Source organism: Taudactylus pleione, unplaced genomic scaffold (genome assembly GCF_031769625.1).
Source record: "Taudactylus pleione unplaced genomic scaffold, aTauple2 ptg000040l, whole genome shotgun sequence".
In the NCBI taxonomy this organism is placed as follows: Eukaryota; Metazoa; Chordata; class Amphibia; order Anura; family Myobatrachidae; genus Taudactylus; species Taudactylus pleione.
Window position 1 is genome coordinate 31,108,723 of NW_028284442.1, and position 24,490 is coordinate 31,133,212.

Sequence of the window (24,490 nt, forward strand, 5' to 3'; positions counted from 1 at the left end):
AAATGTTCCACATTGCTCTGCTTTCCATGCTCATATGTTTATAGCCTTCATATATTAACAATTCAAGATTATATTAATCAAATGACCATAGTATCGTTAAAGTAACTACTCCCATTCCTTAATACGACATCCCCATATGCATTCTATAGTCTTCATTTTAGCTTCTTGATCAGGCAGGGTGCCTGATTGAGGACACATCTGTGGTTTCTCACAGAGATGCCGGGCTGCCCCAAGCTCTCCCTGCATCGTGAATAGATGCCATGCGCACGTCATCTATTCATCTTTTGCTCACTGTTCACCTCCAACCACTCCCCCTCCCCCCCGCAAGACACTGTGGCAAGCGAGGAGGATGGCAGGGACAGGGAGAAGCCTCAACGGAATTAGGCTGTAATCATCGGGGTGCCGAGGTGCCTCCAATAGTCCATTAGGGCAGGGCACATTTTAGCCTTTTAAAATTGGGCAGGGTGCGGCTCCCTGTTGAAACAGCTATTCTGTAAGCGTCAATTAGTTGGCCTATCTGGTAGACAGCAAAGTATACATTTACTTGTATCTAAATTCCCCAACTAGATTTTGTATATTCAGGGCCGGTGCAAGGTTTCTGGGGCGCCCTGGGCAACATTTCACCCACCGCCCTTACTCCCTCCAATTCATACTATGCCACACATTAGTTACCCAAATTTATAATATACCACACAGCAGGGTCCCAAATCTATAATATACTATATAGAAATGCCCCAACTAATATGCCACCCAGCAGAGACCTAAAATCATACTGTGCCTAATAACACTGCCCCTAATTCATAATATGCTATATATCTGTGCCACAAATTCATTATATGCCACACAGCTGTATCCCCATTCATAATTATGCTATGCTATGCCTCCAATAGATAATATGCCACACATTTGTACTCCCAATACTAATGTCACACAGCTGTGCAACCATGGGCGTTTCTATAATGGCCCACACCGCACACCCTGCACCCATATTTTTAATACTTACCGCTCTGCCGCTGTGGGTCCCACATCGGTGCCGGTATCAGTGCTGTCAAAGTCACCTTGAAAATGGCCACCGCTGGACAGCTTTGTTTCTTACACTGCAATTTAGATTTGAGTTTGGACATGCGTCTCTTAAATCTAATCCTCTCTTCACATTTTATATCTGCCCCACCTGTAGTGCAACATGGTTTTACTCAGATGCAAATTAGCTTTTTTTTTGCATTGCTTCCAAATAAGAATCAGCCCCACACTTTTATCACTTTTATCAAATGAGCATAATAGTACATTTCACAGGGTAAAAGCTTATTTTTCAGACTATGATATAACAATTTGGCTGCAGTGAGGATTTCTGCATCCATCACACACTGTATGTTTCGGGTACATTCAGTACTGCAGTTACGTATGCAGCAAGCCACATTTACCAAAGAGACAGTAGTATTTGATGTCACTGACTGGACTGCAACTATTGTGTTATAATCTTTTTTAGCCCCTGGGGGAGGGGAAGATAGGGGTTTCTGGAAAATAGCCCAAGGGAGCCCCTGCTTTCGTAGGCCTTCATAGCTCTAGGGATTATAAATACAATTTGTATGGAATCACTGGTAGAGAGTATCTCAAGGGAGCAGAACGAGATAAGGGGAACTTTATGTAACAATTTCTTATATTTGACATTTTTTTAGACAGTATCAGCGCCTAGTTATGTTATTTATGTTATTTATAGGAATCCCTAGAGTTCATTGGTTTATGGTTGGAAGAACACTTAGGGGCAGATGTACTAAGCTCTGGAAAGTGATAAATTGGAGAGTGATAAACTGCCAAAAAATCAGCTCCTAAATGTCATTTATCAAACTCAGTCTGTAACATGACAGTTAGAAGTTGTGTGGCTGGTAGTCACTTTCCAATTTATCACTCGCCAGAACTAAGTACAGTACATCTCCCCCTAAATAAGATACATTTATTTCTGGTACAGAACTGAACCCGTTATGTGATAATAGACTGGATGTGGAAGAGGGCTCCAGGTTTACGCCCTGTCAAAACAATTTATCAGTGGAACAGTGCCTGGATATTTAGCCTACAATCAAGCTCATTTGATTATGCTAACTTGCATTCTGACCCCTGAGCCCTTTTTATTTTTAAACTTCTGTTTTTTATTTTTCAATTAAAAAGAGCAAAATACACGAATGACAGAGGAAATACATATCAACAAACAAAGATTGTCGGATGTAAGAATATCACACACAATGGTGCCTTAAGTTGTGAAAAGTGAAGCTGGCCACACACTAGACCAGTGGTTCTCAAACTCAGTCCTCAGGACCCCACACAGGAGGAGACCTGGAAAATATGCACTGTTTGGGGTACTGAGGAACGAGTTTGAGTTTGAGAACCTGTGCAGTAGACCAACTTACATCCAACCATCCAACTTTGATTGGCTGGAATGAAAATCTGGTAACGTATGGGAGTAACTGATGGTCAGCAATTTGCTCCTAAATGCCAGAAAACAGATGAAAATGGTCGATTAGATAAGTTTGTCAAATGTTTGATCTAAACTATTTGTTCAAACAACAGTTTTGATCCATTTTCCAGCGTTTGGGAGCAAATTGCTGATTGTATACCTTACAAGATTTTCATTCCAACCAATCAACTAGTTGGCTGGTTGGACAGATACTCTTTAGATGTGTGGCCAGCTCAAGGCTGGGTACACCCGTAAAGATTTTCTGTCCAACCATCCAACTAGTTGATTGGTTGGAATGAAAATCTGGTAACGTATGGGAGTAAATGATGATCAGCAATTTGCTCCTAAATGCCAGAAAACAGATGAAAATGGTCGTTCAGACAAGTTTGTTAAATGTTTGATCTAAACAATTTGTTCAAACAACAGTTTTTGGCCATATTCCGGCGTTTGGCAGCAAATTGCTGATTGTCATTTGTTTTCATACCTTACCAGATTTTCATTCCAACCAATCAACTAGTTGGATGGTTGGACAGAAAATCTTTACGTCTGTATGCAGCTTAAGTATGACCAATAAAGGTCAACACCTATGAAGAAAATAGAAGGAACATTCTAGTAATCAACCAAAAAAAAATATCAGAACATCAACAACCATTTAAAGTGCATATAGACAAATCAATCTAAGCATAAACACGGGTAATAAACAAATATTACAGGGAGAGAAAAAGGGGGGCTGGAATAAGGGAAGAGAGGGAGAAAGGGGGAACAGAGAGGTGCAACAACAGGAAAAAAATAAACAACCTATAAGTATTGAACCACAGAAAAAAGAAGATTCCCTCCAGCACACTGCAGCAATATTAGCAAAAATACTTGAATCCTACATGATAATAGAAAATCAGAGGTATTGGTTGCATACATTTGCAAAATATATGATTAAGCGCCGGGCCAGTGTCAAGGCTCCTCTATACCGGCGTCCCTAATGTCAAAACTGGATTATTAGCTGAGACAAGATCAGTTTAAAATTGAAGTGTGCGCGACGCCATCTTGCAAATGGCAGCTAGACTCCATTTTAGAAACAAGAATCTGCAAGACGCCATTTTATGACCAATGTCATTTCAACTTACAATTCAGGAGCTAAGAACAGATGGCAATGTTAATCTACCAAGGGCAACTGGAAAAACAAGCTTTCTGAGTAAAAGTAAATAGAAATAGACAATGGGTAGTTTTACATACAAATTGGGAATCCCTGGATGCAGATAAAGTAAAGTTGTGGCAATTGTAATATAATCCAGGCATTGATATACACAATTGGATTTGTCCGAATCCTAGACAGGATGGCCCCAAATTTCACAGCTTGAGGTGATAATACATTTGCATTCCACACAAGAGTCTAGGAGAACAAAATAGGTTTTTCCCTTTGAACACAGGAAAGGTTGGAGGGCCTGATGACAGGACATGTAGAACTATCTGGCCCAGCATGCTAAAATGTTAGAGACAAATGCACTCATCTTCATACACACATTAAATATGTCTTTATACCAAACCCTGAATACCCACACATTTCATATTCACTCATAAGATTCCATAAGCATCAAAATGTATGATCTAAGTTGGTTAAGTTAGTTTCAACGCTGAGAAATAAAGGTTTTTTATAACTAAGGTATTATACATGATAAGCAAGTTGTGTTTGGTCTTGTTCTGATGCATACATTTTTTACAGCATTCCGGTATTATCGGTGGAGAGATCGCATCATGCAAACTCAAGTTATGGATCGCAGAACCTACAAGCAACAAAATGTTTAAACTGTTGGAATGTACAGAAGGTGTTACTAGAAAGATTCCCCTGCTGTTAGAGGCAGGGAGAGTCAATTTGAACCAGCCTGTTAAATGTACTGTAACATATGCTTCTCCTCTGGGAACCAATGATATCAGCAAGGAAATTTCTCCTTTGTCCTGTTTTAGTCTGGGGGGGATAAATACATGTGTCCGAATACTGGTTAGTTAGTCCATGCTGAAGGTTGTATGAACTGAGGGTCTCTAGTCTGAAGTCTATCTCTGGGTCCGGAGGCGCAGCGTATGTATACTGTACTTGGGTCTGTAATATTTCCTTTTACACCTAAATTGTGTATGAATCAATTGCGTGTAACTGACTGTACTTTTACCTGAATAATACTTGTGCGTTGGAACCACAGATTCCACTCCTGTCTTTATTTGCGGTCAGACTGCGTACGCAAATTAGCGTTATTCTTAGAGGTTTATAGGAAGGATATTTAAAAGGTATAGGCAGGGGTATATAAAGGTTCTGATCCAGTTTCATTACTAACATTAAGGGGTTCACATCCGAGGCGCAGAGCAGCCCAAAAGAACCCAGCCAAGGACCACTCCCAGGGCATCACACGAAAAATGGAAGAAAGGTGATAGTGAAGTGTAAAGTATAGATGTGTAAAGATAATCAATAAGTGTTAATATAATAAGAAAGAATTAAAATTACATAAATAATAAACAAACAAATAGAAAGGTGATAAAAAAAAATATCTATGTGAATTAAGTGGTGATGCCCTGAAAAAGGCCCAGCCAGAGCCACTCCGGGAGCCCCACACCCAAACACTCACCCCATAATAATTATTGCTACAAAATAGTAGCACCCACTCTGGGTCATATAATTACAATTAATGTACTGCATGATAACAGCACATGTATAAGCTGAGAGCTGACTCACCTAGGAGGTACCCCAAAAACCTCCAAATGGCACATATATTTGCAAATGTATGCAACCAATACCTCTGAATTTCTATTATCATGTAGGATTCAAGTATTTTTGCTAATACTGCTGCAGTGTGCTGGAGGGGATCTTCTTTTTTCTGTGGTTCAGTATAAACCCCGGCCTTTACAAGCACCTGAGCAATATAATTAAGCTGATGTGAGCGACCACCATACTTTCTATTTGCAACCTATAAGTATTACCTGTGCAAATTCCTCGCTCTCCAAGGTCTCAAAAATTAAAGAATAAATAATCAGAACTAAGTGGTGTTTTTAGAGACCCAGCCCTTTTATTCGCTTCTAAGGCCTGTATTCAATTAGCCGCTAAAAGCCGAGCCGCGATGTTTTCGCCACCTTCGCGTGTTTTTAGGCAATACTTTTTCAGTGCGCGCTCCCGATAATCTCCGTATTCAATTCCAAAAGACGCGAAAAGGCAAACAGGTGAAATCGGCGAAAAGCAAAACTGGCGAAAAGTCCCTTAAATTTTGGGGAAATCAGTCTGTACCCCAGGAAAAGCTGCACTAACATTAGAAATCAATATAGAAGTGTCCTAGTAGCCCTAATAAAAGTGTTTTGTGTTCTTAAAGTGTCAGAATTGGCTGTTATATGCTTTTATGCATAAGTGCTGAAAAATGATAGAAAGCTATTTTTTTGGGGGAAAAATAAGTACAGAGGTCAAATTTGGGGTACTAGTATATTTTGATGTCTCTAAAGTGAAGACTTCAAAAATCTTAAAAATACACCTGCTGCAGCCTCGTGCAATCCCAAAAACACTTGTCCCATCCATATAGCAGCCCAAAGTACCAGGCCCCCCACTTTTTACCCATTTTCCAACACTATTTTAATTTTTGCCCCAAAAATGACATGTCATTTTTGGGGTCTGATAAGTTGAAAACAGGCGAAAAGTCCAAATCGGAGAAAACTTTTCTCCAAACGGCACTTTTCGCTGCTAATTTAATACGGCCCTAAATCAGTGATTGGACAGCTGGGAAACGCTTTGAAAAACCAGTCTAGCGTGTTTAGAACTTCAGCCAACCAGACGCTTCAATGTATTCTCATAGCTGACAAGAGACATTACGGCAGGCCAGATGTCCCTGCTGGTAATTTTAACATCTCCCCAAATGAATATACAGGAACAGAATAATAGCCAGGCCTAGAATCTACTGGTGTTTATTAACGTGTATAAAAATTATGACCATATTTTTCTAACAAGATGAAGGATTACTATTCATAATGGTTCAAAGCGTTTATGATGATAAAATACTGTAAAAGCCAGAGCTGCTAACAGCACAACTGAGGGAAATCCCATAATCCTCTTTGTGTACTCGAAGGCTTCAGTTGCCATAGCTGCCAGTCCCAATAACTCAGCAGTGTTTGGTCATGTGTCACTTCCACCTGGTATGTTCTCATTCACGATTTTTCTCCTCTATTATTATTAGGTGCTATTATGGTAATTAGCTAGTTAGCTTTCATATCAGGTAGATATGATTAAATATAAATATTTTCTGTAACCTTTCTATATACATGCACCACAGATGTGTTGCAATAATAAATTCACTGTAATGGGGGCACTGTTGTCTACTTGCCCTTGGTTGTATAGACAGTACCGATTATTAAGAGGGAGATGTATCAGCCTGGGAGAGAGATAACTTGAAGACGTTGTGCAAAGCAACCAATCAGCATCTGAAGCCACATATCCACTACACGACTAATGAACGATTGAACAATAAAGACATCGTTATCGTTCAATCATTCATTATATTGTGCAGTGGACATTGAGCCCAAACTGAACGATATATCATTCAGTGTGGGCGCCCTCCTTCATCCCCGAACCTGCAAAACCTGACGATATCATCAGGTTGGACAGCAGGTTCAGATGATGACAGATTCCAAAAACGACCAGCGAGGGCACGCATCGCTGGTCGTTGCCGGCATACTCACTGCACGATTAATGAACAATTGAACTATAACGATGTCATTATTGTTCATTTATATCGTGTAGTGGGATATGCGCCTTAACTGTCATTTATCTAGCACAGTATTTGAAATGACAGTTAGCTGATTGGTTGCTATGGGCAACTTCTGCACTTTATCTCTCTCTCTAAGGGGTTTATTTACTAAGCAGTGTTAGGAGACAGAGTCAAAAGTGATAAGGTGCCAGCCAATCAGCTCCCAACTGCCATCTCACAGGTTGTATTTGAAAAATGACAGTTGGGAGCTGATTGGCTGATTTCCCATGATGCTCTGACCGGAAGTCCAGTTTCCAATCACGTGAATCAGAGCTTAAGGGGTCTATGTACTAAGCAGTGATAAGTGACAGAGTGAAAAGTGATAAGTCTGTGATAAGTGCCAGCCAATCAGCTTCCAACTGTCATCTCACAGGCTGTGTTTGAAAAATGACAGTTGGGAGCTGATTGGCTGGCACCTTATCACATACTTATCACTTTTCACTCTGTCACTTATCACTGCTTAGTACATAGACCCCTAAGACCTTAGAAATCTCAGTTACTTCTTTTGTTAAATTGATTCATAAAAGAACAAAGGCAGCTGGTAGTTTCTGTCAGATATATTTTAAACAAGCTGAATGTTTTGGAATGATGTTTTATACAATAGGTGTACTTAATGATTTTGGAGATGATGACCACTTCCTGTCATGAACTGATAGGCTCACCCCGACATAAATATCGAGCTGCTAACACCAACAGTATGTCTTGAAAAAGGTCCCGAAGACCGAAACACGTTGACAAACTACTAGGGGTGTGAGTTGCTCAATACTTGGACTTTGTCTTCTTATCTGGATTATCCATTGATATTTTTTATCTGTAATTTTTTTTTATTTTTATTTTTCCCCTTTTTCACTTTTACATGTGCTTTGAATTTGAATTGCCATGTTATGCACTTCATATTCGCTTTTGTGCTGATTGTGGTTTTTATGGAATATTTTTGTTTTATATTATTAAAATCTTTTGAATTGAAATCACATTTGCTTTGCCTATATACACAATGGAGCAACAATTTTGAGGATCTATGCTGAAGGATTAATCCTGACTAAAAGATACCTTTTTGGGAGTACCAGCATCTATTTACACGTGAGTCGGGGTACGCATCCACAACTTCCATTTAAAGATACCTATATGTGAACAATTATCTACAATACAGCGTGAGTTGGGGTACACCAGTCTGTAAAGTGCTAGATATACCATTATGCTGATTCCATCTGTGTGGAAGAAATATAAAGTTACCATTATATGTTTTTACTCTAAATACAGAAAGTGAGTCGGGTACGCAAATCTATTAAAAGGGATTACCCACAACCCTTATTTGGAATATAAAGATACCTTTCAATACATTTACCACCCATCTATGATGTGAGTGGGGTACGCTACAACAGATTACTCTGAAACAGTCCCATTCATCTTTATTTGCAACATTATGGTGTCTCCTGACATTATTACACATTGGTTTCTCCTCTTGATGTTTCCCTTTATGTTATGACCGAGTGGCAACCACTTTGAAACCTGATCCAGAAGGAGAAATTTCAGTCAACTTGAATCCATCATAAGACGCCATTTCCTGCAATATCGATACTAAGGGATGTATTATATTTATATATAATCATATTAGAACCAGAGATTTTGTCTATTCCATCTTTTCTAAGGTACAAAAGGTTGACAGGGTCAAAAGTTCGACATGAGGGAGGGTTAGGGTTAGGCACCAAGGGGAGGGTTAGCGTTAGGGTGAAGATTAGGGCTAAAAAAATATATATATGCGTCGACCATTTTTGTGTTGATCATTTTCATGTCGAACTTTTGACCCTGTCGACCTTTTGTACCTGTCGACCTTTTTACATGTCTAACTTTAGTGTCTGACTTTTGTCTGTGTCAAACTTTTATGATTGTCTTACTATTAACTGTCTAACATCTGGTGTATACCTAGACATTGTCTAACTAATGACTGTCTATCTATAGTCCGGAACCCGTGTTATACTGTAGCACATCATTTGCACCCAGTACTTGTACACAAAGCTGTATGCTTTTATTCTATATATATATATCTATAAAAAAAGGTGCCAGTACCCATAAAAAAGGTCCGTTACTCAGAGAAAGGTACTTATCTAAAGTTACACGTTGATACAAGATTTACAGCAGTTTCCACACTCTGGGTAAATGTGCAGATACTTATTTTATTAATTTCTGAAAGTACTTTACTAATCTCTTCCCATTTCTGGAACTGGTGATAAGGAATAAAAATAAGACAAAAAAAATGTGTATATACATAATTGATTGTTGAATATACTATGTGACTTGTAAAGTAATGATTGTTGTATTAAAGATTAAGAAAAAGAGAGTAGAGTGATGAACCTGATCATTGTCAGATGTAATCTGTGGCATTTACCCTGGACTTTAGAACATCGTCTGAATGCATTGCTCATGATTGTGGAATAAGGTAGTACTAACTGGCATAGTGTATAGCCACAGAATTGGGGAAAGATGAATAACCGTGACCCTTAGCAATAATCTGACTGTGGCACATACCCTAGTCATCAGTACTGGGGCTGGGGGGGGGAGGGGGGGTGCAGCTAAATGCGAAGGGTAGGGGGGGGCATGACACCATGATTGCATTATAAAGCTGCCCAGGTTTGCCCACTAAACTCTGCAGGCAGCATTTGGGGCACTTGCATACATTTCCGGATGTCCGTGAGAGTCACCTGAGATTCTGGAGTGTAGGCAAGTATGATCTTATTATGGTGGCATGCAACCTGCGGCACATGGCCAGGATTGTGGCATATGCCCTGCTTTGTTAAACAGAGTGGATTGTTTGATAGTATCTGGGGGTGCAAGGAATCAAACTCATTTCAGTGCAACTGAGGATGCTTTCCTTACTGTCTGCCCCTCCTGATCCTGGTTATTACTATCAACACAGTAAAACAATGGTATAACCCTGTAACCCCATGAACGGTAACTTTGTCTGAATGCATCAAGGAAAGTTGATTGTGTTGTTACATAGTTACTAATGAATTTGTATGCAGCTAATGAAATGATAGCTCACAAAGAAGCTTTGTTGTACTGTTAGATGATACTAGAATATACCCATTGTTTTTCTCCTTTTTTTACTTGAAAATATAAACCAGTGTAACATCTTCTAGAATGAAGCTGTATATTGTGATGAACATCTCAACTACTGGGAAATGGCTAGATGTAACAATGTTATTTTTATCTTAGTTAATATGAAGGAAAAAAGAGGTTACATACAGGGATCTGGCCGGAAACTTGTGCAGTAAAGTAAAATCTTTGCTCAAGTTATAAATATTATTTGTTTTTCTATGTTTAAGCCTTAATGCTTCCTACTCAGTGGAGAAGGGGAAGACTACACGTATATTTTTAAGTGTTATTATTAAAAAAACATTAAAATATCCTATTTGCGTCTGATTATCTTTGCATTTCACAGGTTCTAATCCCTTCAAATATTTATTATCTTCTTTATCTGGCTAATAACTGTAATATGTTTCCATTGTTCACAGAGATATTTAGCACTTTCTGTACTGACAGTGAACCCACACCTCCAGACCAGTGGCAATCCAGTCTCATCTCTGGCAGGTATTATGGCAGAGGAGGGTTACAGTAAAAAGGTAGATATTGTCTTGATAGACACCAGATGTTAGACAGGCAATAGGTCGACAGGGATAAAAGGTCGACACACTAAATGTCGACATGTAAGAAGGTTGACAGGGTCAAAGGGTCTGCACGCCAACCTTCTTACATGTCGACCTTTAGTGTGTCGACCTTTTGTCCATGTCGAACGTTTGCCTCTTTCGACCTATTGCCTGTCTAACATCTGGTGTCTAACTACACTTTGTCTACCTTTTTACTGTAGATCTTTCAATCCACAACCCTACAGCCAATGGAGGGAGGGTGTCACAGTTCGACTGACTCTGAATAAGGCCCAATATGTGCAATGGAAGAGCTGGGAGCAGGAGGACAGAGGAGAGACAAAATAAGGATAAACACTGAGCAGAGAGCTGCTAGTGAGAGACAGTCAGGAGGAAAGAGGTCATGTTGGGGCATTGGCGTATCTATAATGAGTGCGATGCACACAGGTGCCTGGGTCCAGGGGAGCCCACACCACACACTCAGCACCGTACTTAATGTACCTGGAGACCACACCTGAAGAAAGTTCCAAGAAATTGCCACTGGCATAGTCCCAGACTCTACACTGCGTATGTACTAGCATGAGGGGGGACCCACACGGAGAATACACACGGGCCACTTCCTCTTATAAGACGCCACTGTAATAAGGATTCTATAACTGAGAAGAATACAGTACAAAGGTGAGAGATAGCATGAAATGTAAGTAAGCCTAAATACATGGATGCAGGGCGTAAAGTATATATGAAATGGAATACATAGTAAGAAATATCTATTTATTTAGCAATATAATTGTTTAGTAAAAAACAATCAGTAGCCCGTCATCCTGTAATGCAATGCATGGTTTCACAGGAGATGTGCAGAGCTTCTGTGGGAATAGCAGTGTAACATTTCTAAAAGACAAGCAACTATTACTGCAGAAAATGGTACTTGTCCTACACCACATCAGGGACACTTAGAATCTCTCAGTGCACTTTTTATAAATGTAGTTTGTGTATGTATATATATATATATATCTATATCGAGTATATATGGTAATAAGCAATGATCATTGAGATTATCTATCTCAGAGCCAGATTCAGCACCGTTTGTGGGCGAGGAGGGTGTGGCCCCCGTTTCCTGAAATGGAGGCGTGTCGCTGCCGTTGGGAGAAGGAAGAAGCCAGGATCTCCGTCGGCTGACAGAGATTTCCTGGCCTCTTCCTCTCAACTGCGGCGGCCGGCTGCGTGACCCCATGGGTCATCAGCCAGCCGATGTTAAGCAGATTATCCGATGCTGCGTTGGTCAACGCAGCTTGGATAAGTAAAGCACAGGGGGTGTGATGCGTCCTGCTGCATTACCATATCTGCAAGGATCGGAATTGCAAAGCTGCTTGCGTGCATATATCTATAGCCTGCGTGCATACATCATATATCTATAGCCTGCGTGCATACATCATATATCTATAGCCTGCGTGCATACATCATATATCTATAGCCTGCGTGCAGCTTTGCAATTGCGATCCTTGCTATTTCAGGTTCTCAGTTTGGTAACTTTGTCCTCACTCACGGGTCTAACTAGATATGTGTGGGCCCCAGCAAATACTCTGTGGGCCTTTCTGTACAAGAAGCAGAAAATATACCAATTTTCTAAACTACTGTTACTGATCAGAACTGTTCTAATAACTAATAGGAAGCAGCCTGCACTTGTAACCAACACAGCGCTGTAACTAGTGGTCCTGGCGCCCAGTGCACGTTATGCCCCTCCACATGACGTCATACAGAGGGGGCGAGGCGAGACCACAAATGCTGAGGATTACAGCAATGCCTGGATCATTCTAAGAATGCTCCGGGGGACTGAAAGGGCAGCGGTGTGCACGCCTGAAGCATTCTAAGGACACTCTGCTATAGAGATTCTAGCTGCAGGGTGCCTTTCCAGGCACCCTGGTAGCTGGATGTGCCGCCCACAGAGCCCTACACTCTGTGCAGTGGCACCACTCGCACACCCCTAGTTATGGTCCTGAACCAATAACAGGCTTCCTTTTAGTTACTATGACAGCAGCCAAGGTCAGCAGCCAGAGGGAGCTTCAGTAAGCTGGAGGTGGTGAGCAATTGCCTAGAGACCTACTGCTGCTGCATCTGGCTTTGACATTGAGGTGGGACTCCCAGGTACAGTGTGCACACAACCTGCCACCTGGGCCGCCATCAAGGGGGGACTGCCGGGTGGGTTCGGAGCAGATATGCACCAGCAGTCAGTGAGAAACAGCGCCGCCACTCCGGATTGGCTGCCAGTCCGCGAGGTATGATTGGCTCGTGGCCGGCAACATGTTTGCCATGTCGACGGCGCTATATCTTACTGACTGCCGGTGCATATCTGCTCCCACCCAGGTACCCGGCTCTCTCCGGGCCTTCTGAAGAAACGAGGTAGTCCCTGCTCTGTGCCCCTCCACCTAGTGCAAGTAGCCTTCCCTGTCCCCCCTCCATTCAGCCTTTCTTGCCTCTGCCTCCCCCTACTCCAGCCAGCCTTCCCTGCCCTGACCCCCTCTCCCCAGTCCAGCCTACCCCTTCCCTGCCCCCCCCAGTCCAGCTAAGCTTCTCTGTCCCCATTAAGGTCCAGCCTTCCTTGCCCTGCGCCCCCACTCCAGTCCAGCCTCCCCTGTGCCCTCCCAGTCCAGCCATCCTAGCCCCGTGCCTCCCATGTCCATCCTACCCTGCACTGTGTATCCCCATTAAGGTCTGGGGGGGGAGGCTGGCTATTTTCTCAGTGCCAGGCACCACAATTTCTGATGGCAGCCCTGCCTGCTACCATGATATTCTACTTGGTGTCACTGTAATCTCCCCTTCCCACTAGCTTCAGTATTTGTACACTTAATTCTATTGCATAGCGACATCACTGAACTTAAAATCACCTTTGAATTTACATTTTCATTAGAACATACAGGAGGGCTCCTCTCCCCATGCATATTAAAAAACACAGCAAGTAACATACTCCAAATAGTTTGCAATAAAAAAACTTAGCTTCACCATCAGTGAAAATAATATAGAGCAAGTCCCTTTATCCTTTCTGAGTATAACACTTGACTGCTGAGTTTGATGGAGAATACTCTTGGCTACCTACAGCCACAGACAACAGGTTAAAACCTCCCAAACTTTTTTGTTTAATACACCAATCAACTAAATGAAATTATTTTAATCTGGTAAAATATTATACATAAAAGAGACCACAAAACCCCTATAACCATAACTGAAATGAAACTATGAAATGAAAATACATAAATCAGTGTTTAGCTCCTATAAGATGTAAAATGTTACTATATTATATACATGATACAGGTCAAAGAGCTGAGCCTATCATAATTTAAATTGCTGTGAAAACTCTGGCCCTGCCTCTCCTTATATATCCATCAACCCACATATTGCTTTTCTGAAAAGCAAGACTGCCAAATTGTCAATCTCTGTGTGCCAGCCCTGCCCCTGAGCACATGACGTCATGTCCATACTTGCCAACTTTTACTTACTCCTCTCCAGGAGAAGCCCGCTGAGGAGATGCAGGTGACCATTTCAAGGGTAGGGGCGGTCTCTTTGAGTCATTAGGCCCCGTCCCCCGCCTTCGCAAATTGCAGGAATCGTGAGTCCGCAGGGAAGAGGCAGGGCTACAGTGTCACAAATCATGTCATTTTATCCCTGCCCCTCCTTATGAACCCATGATTCCCGGCATGATCTCCCCATCCTGACCACTTCAATTGGAAATGGGCGGAATGCGGGAGATTCACTCACTTTTACGGGGGTGCTCGCACACCCCTACTTACAGCACTTCTTGCTAGACAAATATATTATATATATATATATATATTGTGTATATATAGATGTATATATATAAAGCACTCATTAGTTCATGTAAATTATTTATAAAGATTTAAAATACACTTGATAAACATTAACCCAAAGGAGCTGATTCTGAGTTAGGAGCAAAGGAAGCTAGTACACAGTATGGACCTCATTCAGAGGCGCTCGCAAAATGCGATCACTCGCTCTGAATGAGGGCGGCCGCATATTAAAAATGTTCCGGCATCCTGGCCGCTTTACCACCCACAGCTTTAGCGAGCGGCCAGGATGATAGTCGCAAAGGGCAAGACCATCGCGACCATCGGGCTTGCGACGAGACCCTTGTGGTAAGGTCTCGTCTGTCGCAAGCCCCAGAGAGCTTCTGGCTCTAATAGAGCCGGAAGCTCTCCCACTGACATCACTGGTGATGTCAGTGGGGCCACCCACAAACAGCAGGCGTTCGCATGGGAACGCCTCCGTTTGTGAAGCCACCCCCATGCCACGCCTACAAAACGGGGCGAGCTGTCAATCAACATCGACAGCTGCCTCTTTTGTAGTGAGACCCGGAGAAAGAGAATTTCTCTCTCGCTCCGGGGCTTGCGCACGCGCAGTGCGGCCGCTGCACGTGCGCAGAGGCCAACATCGACCCGCTTGTGAGCGCTCAAGCGCTTGCGAGCGGGTCTGAATGAGACCCTATATACAGTTATCAGGCCAATCAGCCGATAATCGGAAGATCAGCACGATAATTGTACAGTGTGTATGTAGGAGAGTTAGCCAATAAATCGCTTCAAATGTTCCTGCGATGGTCAGATGGGGAGGTCGGGATCTGATGTGCTCCACGCGCACTCCACTATCTTGTTCCCGACTTTACGATCCCAATGAAGACATCTGCAGACATCACACACTGAGCTAATAATTGCTCAGTACGGTGTGCGGATTGGTGTACGGATGCACACCAATCCGATAATCGTGTCAGAGTGTTTATAGGATCTTGCAGAATTTATCTGAAGATGTGTACCCAGCAAAACTTTGTATGGGGGTAAAACCATGTTGCACTGCACGTGAAGGACATGTAAAATGAGAGATTTAGATTTGGGAGGAGCATGTCCAAACTGTAACTTGCTGTATAAAAATAAATCTGGCCAGCATCTATGGGCTGCATGCAATAACAGCCAGTATTTACCCTGCATGCAAAAAATAAATGCATTTCCACCCCTTGCATTGCAACATGGTTTGTTCCAGGTAAAAAGTTACTTACTTTTTTTTTTAACTTGGTCCCAACTAAGAATCAGCCCCAATGTCTGCATGTTATGATGGGTGCAGATAATGCAGGCAGTTTTTGAATAGACAAATTAGAATGCAGTCAGTTTTATATTACCAAGGCCGGATTAAGGGGGGGGGGCGACAGGGGGCGATCGTCCTTGGGCCCCCACTAGCAGTGGTGCAGCCGGTGGCTTGCACCAGGGTCCGCTGTCTGCACCCACCGTTAGTGTCCCCACTGCTAGTGTAGTGTAGACGCCAGTGAGCGCGGCCACACTACACAGTTACAAACCCACAGCCGCCACCGGCAGCTGTGTGTTTGTTACAGCAGCCGATGAGAGTCAGACTGACTCTCATTGGCTGCTGCGTCAACGGAGAAAGCCGGCTGGAGCTCACTCATTAGCTCCGCCTTCCGGCTCCTCCGGCAGCGGGTGATGAGAGAGACGTCATGACACTGACGTCTCTCCCATAGTGCTAGGAGAAGAGCCGGACTCAGAGTGGACAGCGGCGGTCGCATCAGGAGCGGGGATTCAGGTAAGTTGTATTTTGTTTTTGGGTGTGTGTAAGGGGCACTGCATAGGGGGGGCTGCTACAGGGGCCACTGTATAGGGGGGTCGCTTCATGGGTGCACTGGGGGGAAGCTACTAGGGTCAATGCATAGGGGGGACTACTACTGGGGGCAATGCATAGGGGGGACAACTACTGGGGGCAATGCATAGGGGGACAACTACTGGGGGCAATGCATATGGGGACAACTACTGGGGGCACTGTATAGGGGTGGACTACTACCGGGGGTAATGCATAGGGGGGGACTACTACTGGGGGCACTATATAAGGGGCACTGCATAGGGGGGGACCACTACTGGGTCTGGGAGCACTATATAAGGGGCACTACTGGGGGCATTATAGAAGGGGCAATGCATAGGGGGACCACTACTGGGGGCACTGCATAATGGGCATTACTACAGGGGGCACTGCATAGGGGGGACTACTACAGTGGGCACTGCATAGGGGGGACCATTACTGGGGGCACTGCATAAAGGACACTGCTACTGGGGACATTGCATAAGGGGCACTACTACAGTGGGTATTGCAAGAGGGGCCTTATTACTAGTGACATTAAGGTGAATAAAAAGGAAAAAAAATGTTCCAAGGTTGACAAGAAATGGTGGTATATATAATGGCCCCCACAAGTTTGTTGCCCAGGGGCCCCCACGGACCTTAATCCGGCCCTGTATATTACTATGGGACAACTTCTGATTCTACTCTACTACATAGTTCAGTATTGTGTGTATTGATGCAAGCAGTATTATGCCCATTATATTGTAGACTTAGGGGCATTAATTAGCATAACATCTAGCAGGTTTGTGCATGTTGTCATCTCAGGAAATTACAACTTTCATTTGTGTTGCAATTATTACACTATAGGTGTCACATATAGGGCCGTATTCAATTAGGCTGCGAAAACCTGTTATTTTCGCAGGTTTGAGTTATCCCTGTATTCAATTTTCCCGGCTTTTCGCAGGAGCGAAAAGTCTATGCATTGGGACCTGCGAAAAAGTATCACCATTGAATAGGTGGCGAGAACAAGTGCAGAATTGGGGTTTTGGGGTGCAGACCTCCAAAAACCACCCTGCACCCCTTGGACAGTCCCCCAAAGTTATTCTGTGTTAAAAAAAAATTAAAAAAGGACCACATGACACCCAAAAAAAGGTACTTTCATTTTGGGGAAGAAAAAATAATAATTGGGGGACAAAGGGCCTGATTCAGAGCCGAACGCTCTGACCAGAGCGCTCGCTCTGAATCAGGGCCCTCCTCCCTCAACTTGGAGCGGCCTCATGGATGCTCGCATAGCTGTGGGTTACCACCCACAGCTATAGCGAGCGTCCATGATGATGGTCGCGATGGTCAAGACCATCGCGACCGTCGGGCTTGCGACGAGACACTGTGGTAGGGTCTCGGTGACCGCAAGCCCTGGAGTGATTTTGGCTCTATCAGAGCCAAAATCACTCCCACTGACATCACTAGTTATGTCAGTGGGGCCGGACTCAGACGGTAGGCGTACCCATGGGAACGCCTCCGTCTGGCAGCCACGCCCCCGGCACGCCCACCAAAGGGGGCATGCTGTCACTCACCATCAACAGCACGCCCACTTTGGTGCGAGACCCATAACGACGGCTTGGCCGTTGTTATTCGGGTCTTGCGCATGCACGCGACGGAGGGAGCTCCCTCGGGCGCATGCGCAATTCGGCACCATCGACCCACTTGCGAGCGTCCTGCGCTCACGAGCGGGTCTGAATCAGCCCCAAACTTCTAAACTAGTGAAATAGACTGAGGAGGGGTCCCCAAGTATGCCCCAGGCGTTTTTTTATGGCAGGTGCTTGTGGCTAGTGGATTTTTCACGATTTATAAAACTTCACATTAGCCACTTTAAAATATGCTAGTACCCATTTTCATGTACCCCAAATTTGATGGGACACCTTATTTTTCCCCAAAAAAGTTGCTAAATGCTATTACTCACCACTTTCCCAAAGACACAATACAGCACCTATTGAGACTGTTTAAAGACCCCAATACCTTTAGCAGGACTATTCAGGGGTACTCATAGTGAACCCCCATGTCAGAGCATCTTTTGGGGGGTGTCAGGATGATTTCCCCTAAAATTACAGGACTTTTCACCGATTTCCTCTTCGCAGGTCCCTTTTTCGCCAAAATGAAATTGAAAACGGGGAATCGCGGGGACGATTTGAGGCAAAAAGTCCGACAACTGACTTTTTGCCTCAAATTGAATATGGCCCATAGTGTAATAAATGCAAGATAAATTAAATTTGTGATCTCCTGTGTCCACAGTTTTTCTTTTGTGTGGTGCCTCTCCCCTCTCCCTGTCACCTTCTCCCTCTCTCTGTCACCTCTTCCTATCACCCTCACCCAGTCACCCACTGCCTCTCCCCTCTCCCAGTCACCCACTGCCTATCACCTCTCCCTGTCACCCACTGCCTATCACTTCTCCTTGTCACCCACTGCCTGTCACCTCTCCGTCACCCAATGCCTCTCTGCTCTCCCTGTCACACACTGCCTCTCCCCTCTCCCTGTCACCCACTGCCTCTCCCTTCTCCCTATCACCCACTGCTTGTCACCTCTCCCTGTCAACCACTGCCTCTCCCCTCTCCCTGTCACCTCTCCCTGTCACCCACTGCTTTTCCCTATCACCTCTCCCTATTACTCTCTTCCTGTCACCCACTGCCTATCCCCTCTCCCTTTCACCCATTCCCTGTCAACTATCCCTGTCACCCACTGCTTCTCCCTATTACTCTCTCCCTGTCATCCACTGCCTATCCCCTCTCCCTTTCACCGATTGCCTGTCACCCTCTCTGTCACCCACTGCTTCTCCCTGTCACCTCTCACCCACTTCCCGGTCACGCACTGCATCTTCCCTCACCCTGTAACCCACTGTCTGTCACCTCTCCTTGTCACCCACTGCTTCTCCCTGTCACCCACTGCCTCGTCCCTCTCCCTGTCACCCACTTCCTGTTATCTCTCCCTGTCACCCTCTCCTTATCACCTTCTTGCCTCTCCCTGTCACCCACTGCACTTTGAACTTGGAGTAGGGTGGAGGAGGGGGGCCCAAAGCATACTTTTGCACCTGGGACCACCACTCGCTAGATCCGCCACTGGTTGGTAAGTTTACTTTATACAGTCAAAGCTAAAGAAATCTTATTACAGTAACAGAATGAAGCTTCTGTCTTGAAATTATTGACAATACAAACCTCTGTCTTTGATGCCCTTATCTCTCTTTTTATTACTGTATATGGCAACTTTTCTCATTCAGGGGTCAATTTAGCAAAATATGCGAATAGGTTGTGGAACTTTTCAATCAAACTCACTGACTAAACTACTGGAGCAATTTAACATTTTTCCCATCATGTGAGGACAGCTGCTCCAGTAAAGGGCCCAATGCATTAGGCGGCCATTTCACCGGTGCCCCGATCGGGCTGGAACTGCTGATCCGCCATTTGGAAATGCCAACCGGCAACCATTGATGATCCTCGATCTGTCGTGAAATCTGTGAAATTCATGTTAAATATCCCTGTTTTGCTGCTCACGATCATATTTTGAATAGAGTGTTCATCTAGCACTCCTATACAAGAACTATATATGGAAAAGATATATGCAATACCACAGCGCTCCCCTGTTTAAACACATTCACTTAAACACACACCAATTAGTGAATAATAATGAGACAAAAGGTACACTTCCAAACACAAATGTAACAAAAGGAAAATCACCCATTAAAATGTCCCACAATTAAAGAAGGTTCCATGTTAATAATTCCATATAATGTACATACAAAGCGTTCCATAACAAATGAATGCACCACTCTCATTGGTGGTCTCCGTGATGTGCTGTCCTGCGCTGCAGTTGAAGCAGGAAAGACAGACGGGGAGGTACCCTAACAGCAGATTCTGCTTATATCTATTTTCTGAGAGCAACTGTGCCTGATCTCTCATCCCCTGTGCACTACTTTGTATACCAGTGATCAGCAGAGGCAGCAACATAGTGACTCACTCTAGTAAGCAGAGAGGCTTTGGAATGTCACTATGAGCTCTGCACTGTGAAATGTTCTTTCTCCCCCCCCCCGCCACTTCCCCTTCTGCCAGCACATAATAAGCTGTGAGCCCGCACAGCCTGTCTGTCAACCATTGTTCCATTCTCCAGTGAGATTTTGGAGGGAGATAACAATTTGTAGGAGGATAACTAATGCTGGGTACACACTGATAGATACATTGGCCGATCAATTGATCGGCCAGTATATCTGCTGCACATTGGCCAGTTTGTACCTGCGATATGTCGGTGAACGTCGTCGTTCACCGACATATCGCATTGGCTGTGCTGCACAGTCGATGGACATATCTGCAGACATATCTGTCCAATGGTAGGTGTGTACGGGCGCCTCCGACCTGCCCACCGGCCGCCGGGTCCCGCCCCCCGGGACCCGAGGGCACAAGTAGATGATGGCCGTTCAGTGTGTATGAACGACCATCATCTGCAGATATATCTGCAGATCACTCGATCTTCAGATATATCTGTCAGGTGTGTACCCACCTTTAGAAAAAAATAGATTAGATGCATGCTTAAAAGATTAAAATGCATTGAACTTGCTAGTTAAGCACACACAAAAAAATCTATAAGGGATTGCTGCTTTAAATTGTGAAGTAATATTGGTCCAAAAAGTTTTGCTTTTTTTGCTCCCATGAAAGATAAAAAAAAGGAGGCATTGGTAAAAATATATCATGTTTTCATGCATAAAGCATTCATAATTGCAAAATCAGAACTGAATAGTCCTTTGATGACTGGATTGTTATCTGTAAAAATATTAGATATGTTTTGTTTTTTTAAAATGTTCTCTGTCATTAAATATTATTATATAACTTATACCAGTGGTCTCCAACGTTAATTGAGGTGTGAGCTACTTTAGAAATATGAAACCTCCTGATGAGCTACTAAAATTGTAGTAAAAAAAAATCTGGCTAATAACCGAACAAATGAAGGTACTTTAATTAAAATGAAAAACTATTTTTTCATGGAAAATAAAAATGCATTTAATTATTACAGTGATATTGTTATAGTTTGTAAATAAAATTTAAGCACAGGCACATTTCACTGTTAATTATCGGCTCCAAGTAGGTACGTGCAGTAGAGGTGCAAAAAATACAGGTGGGGCTGCTGTGTGATTTTCCGGCCGGGCTGGGCGGGAGTCACTCGCTCCGCCGTAGCTTAGATGCTGTGGGTAGAACCACAGGGAAGCATATTAGGTAATTGCTGTAGAGGCTGCGGCAATCACCTGATGTGCTTTCCTGTGGCTCCACCCCTGGCGTCGATGCCACGGGGAAGCACATGTCAGAGGTCACTTCCTTCTAGTTGACTCGACAGTACTGCAGCTACGTGAGCTACCAAAATTACGGCCGCGAGCTACAGGTCGTAGACCACTGACTTATACGCTATACAGAATGCATCTAACACTATAAATTGTATCTAATAATCTGTGAATGCTACTATGTAACAGAGCCCCTGACTATTAGACTGTATCTGCAGAGCTACAGATACTTTATCTAAAGGCCCCTACACACTACACAATATATTTAACGGTTTGGCCGATTACAACACTTCGGAACGGCAAATCGTAAAAAATGTGTAGTGTGTATGCGTGTAATGTGCGTTTCTGTGGGGTCATCAGCCCCATCGTCTGATCTTTTCTACATGTAGTAAGATCAGGTGATGTGGCTGATGATCCCATATAGCGCTATGGGCGGGCGGCATAACCGGCGGTCAGGCACTGGATCACCCAATGTGTACGGACCACCCGATATGTTGGCCCATCTGCAGTCCGGTCGTGTGTCGCATCACTGGGTACACACGTTGTTAAGTGTGTACCCAGCTTAAGAGGCAACATTGTCAATCACAGATAATGTATTGTCAAGTTGGCATTAAAGAATGTGACTTCTACAAGCAAAAAAAGGTGACAGACAGCTCAGCTTCCCAAGAGGTAGTGCAGATCTGTAATCACTTCTCTGCACTGGCATCTGTTACTGTGGTGTCAAGTTTTAAAGACCTGCCTTTTCTGTGGGCATACATGATTTTACATCTAACGTAATGATCTTATATGCAGCATCCTTTCAAGTATAATTTTATGAATCACCAGGTTACACCATACATATATTTTCAAAATGATTACATTAATAGTTTTCACAGGACTGCACTTAACCCCCTTTGACTGTGCGCAGCAGTGATATGCAGAACTCTGCAGTGTACTGTATCTGGGTGCAGAGACTGCATACAGTATATATAGGATCAAACTTTACTAGGTTCAGCATTTGGTTAGTAATTGTAAGTATATATTTTTATAAGCTCTGTGAATATTAGTAGCAGAGCCACAAATAGGAAATGACTAGTCTCATGTACTCTATACCCAATCATTTAAATAACTTCTCTCTTTAAATCTCAAAATCCATTCATGCAATAATTTCTCAGTTTAACGATGTGTAGTAAAGTCTTTATCCTATTTGTGTATGCATAACGTCTGCAAATCTCTCACACAAGCACTCACATAACCTGTCACTTCCCTGCAACCTCCATAAATCTCATTATAATCCTGTCTGTCTCTTATAATAATCTCCCCTTCCAGCTCTAGTAAGTGAAGAAGTGTCATCCTTACCATTTGCTGCAGTGTGAGGGCTCTCCCCTCTCTGGTGTGTGTGTTTTCCTGCACCTCTCTCCTCTCCTGTCTGTCAGCCTCTGAAGTCCTACACCAGTCTACGTCACTATTTCAAGTCTGTTACTCTACCTCCCTGCGTCCTGATTCCTCTTCCTTGTACACCATACAGAAGGGAACAGAGATCATCTCAGACACTGTTTCCAAGTAAAAGATTGTGTAAATGTATGTTCAGGGTATTCGTACCTCTTTCCATCGCTCTCTGCACACATGACAGACACTATGCCTTGCCTATGTACAGTATTATTATTATAGTCACTTGTGCTGAGTAGCTGGGACAAGGAAAGGCAATCACTGTAGCTACTCAGACTGCTGAGTCTGTTGCTTGGCTGCAGGTCACTGCCAGATGCTCCCTTTTCTGCCTTTTCCAATCCCTGTCAGTAATTTAGATCCGCCAGCAAGGTGCGTGATGGAAATCCTGTAATAGATAACGTTATCTGGCATGGCATGCAGACATTACAGTCATACTATATGGCAGTATTCTGAAATCAAAGAGTTTTTTTAGGGCTTTAAGGAAAATGCATCCTGATAAAAGTAAACAGCCACCCCTGCAGGATTGTTACATAAATAGTAGAGATGAGCTCTCTGAATTACCTTGAATCTGGACCACTCCGAACTTGTGAATCAGAGCCGCATTTGAGTCCTGGCTCGGGGGTTTCCCACCAGGCTCGGATGTCAGATCGAGGCCAAACGTCATCCTTGGTGCCATTTTACTCCAATCAGTCACGCTTCTGCATGCTGCGCTCTGCTCTGCGGTGTCCAAGTAGGACTGTGTCCATCTCTAAGGGGCTGTGCTGCTGGTGTTGTGTCCAGTCCCCTTAGTCTAATTCCATCAGAGTGGTGCTGCACTGTCTCCGCAGGCCCCACCCACTGCATTCACAGTGTGACTCCATATTTGTCAGCAAAAAAATTTTTAAATAATAAAAGGGAAAAAAATAAAGTTAAAATAAAAATTGTTGTGTTTGTACCCTTCTGCTCACTGCACCCCTCTACCCAGTGTGAGCCAAAGCTGCCAGTTTTAAAAAATAAGTTTTTTTATATTTGTTTGTACTGTGCACTGCACCCCAGTATGCTGTATTACCCCAGAGCAAGTGCGTAAAAGCAATCTGACTCCATACAGTGATCTGCAAATTGAAAAATGGATAACGATCAGTTTAGAGAAGAGCAAGCAAATACTAGCGCTCCAGCTGCTGCCACCAATCATGATGACGATACTAGTCCTTCAATGTCTTCTACTAAAGCCTATGCTCAAGGGCATAGAGCAGTGGTGGGGAACCTTTTTCTGCCGAGGGCCATTTTGAGATTT

The 24,490-nt window shown here is 43.5% G+C and overlaps 1 protein-coding gene across 1 annotated transcript in view; it reads right to left on the reverse strand.

The window, feature by feature from the left end:
* Window positions 1-23,207, reverse strand: part of LOC148538498 (septin-5-like) — a 94,799-nt gene extending 71,592 nt beyond the window's left edge. Inside the window, exon 1 of the mRNA XM_088454099.1 lies at window positions 23,128-23,207. Coding sequence (XP_088310225.1) covers window positions 23,128-23,130 — 3 coding nt within the window. The 5' untranslated portion in view covers window positions 23,131-23,207. The remainder of the gene's footprint in view (window positions 1-23,127) is intronic.
* Window positions 23,208-24,490: the final 1,283 nt, after the last annotated feature.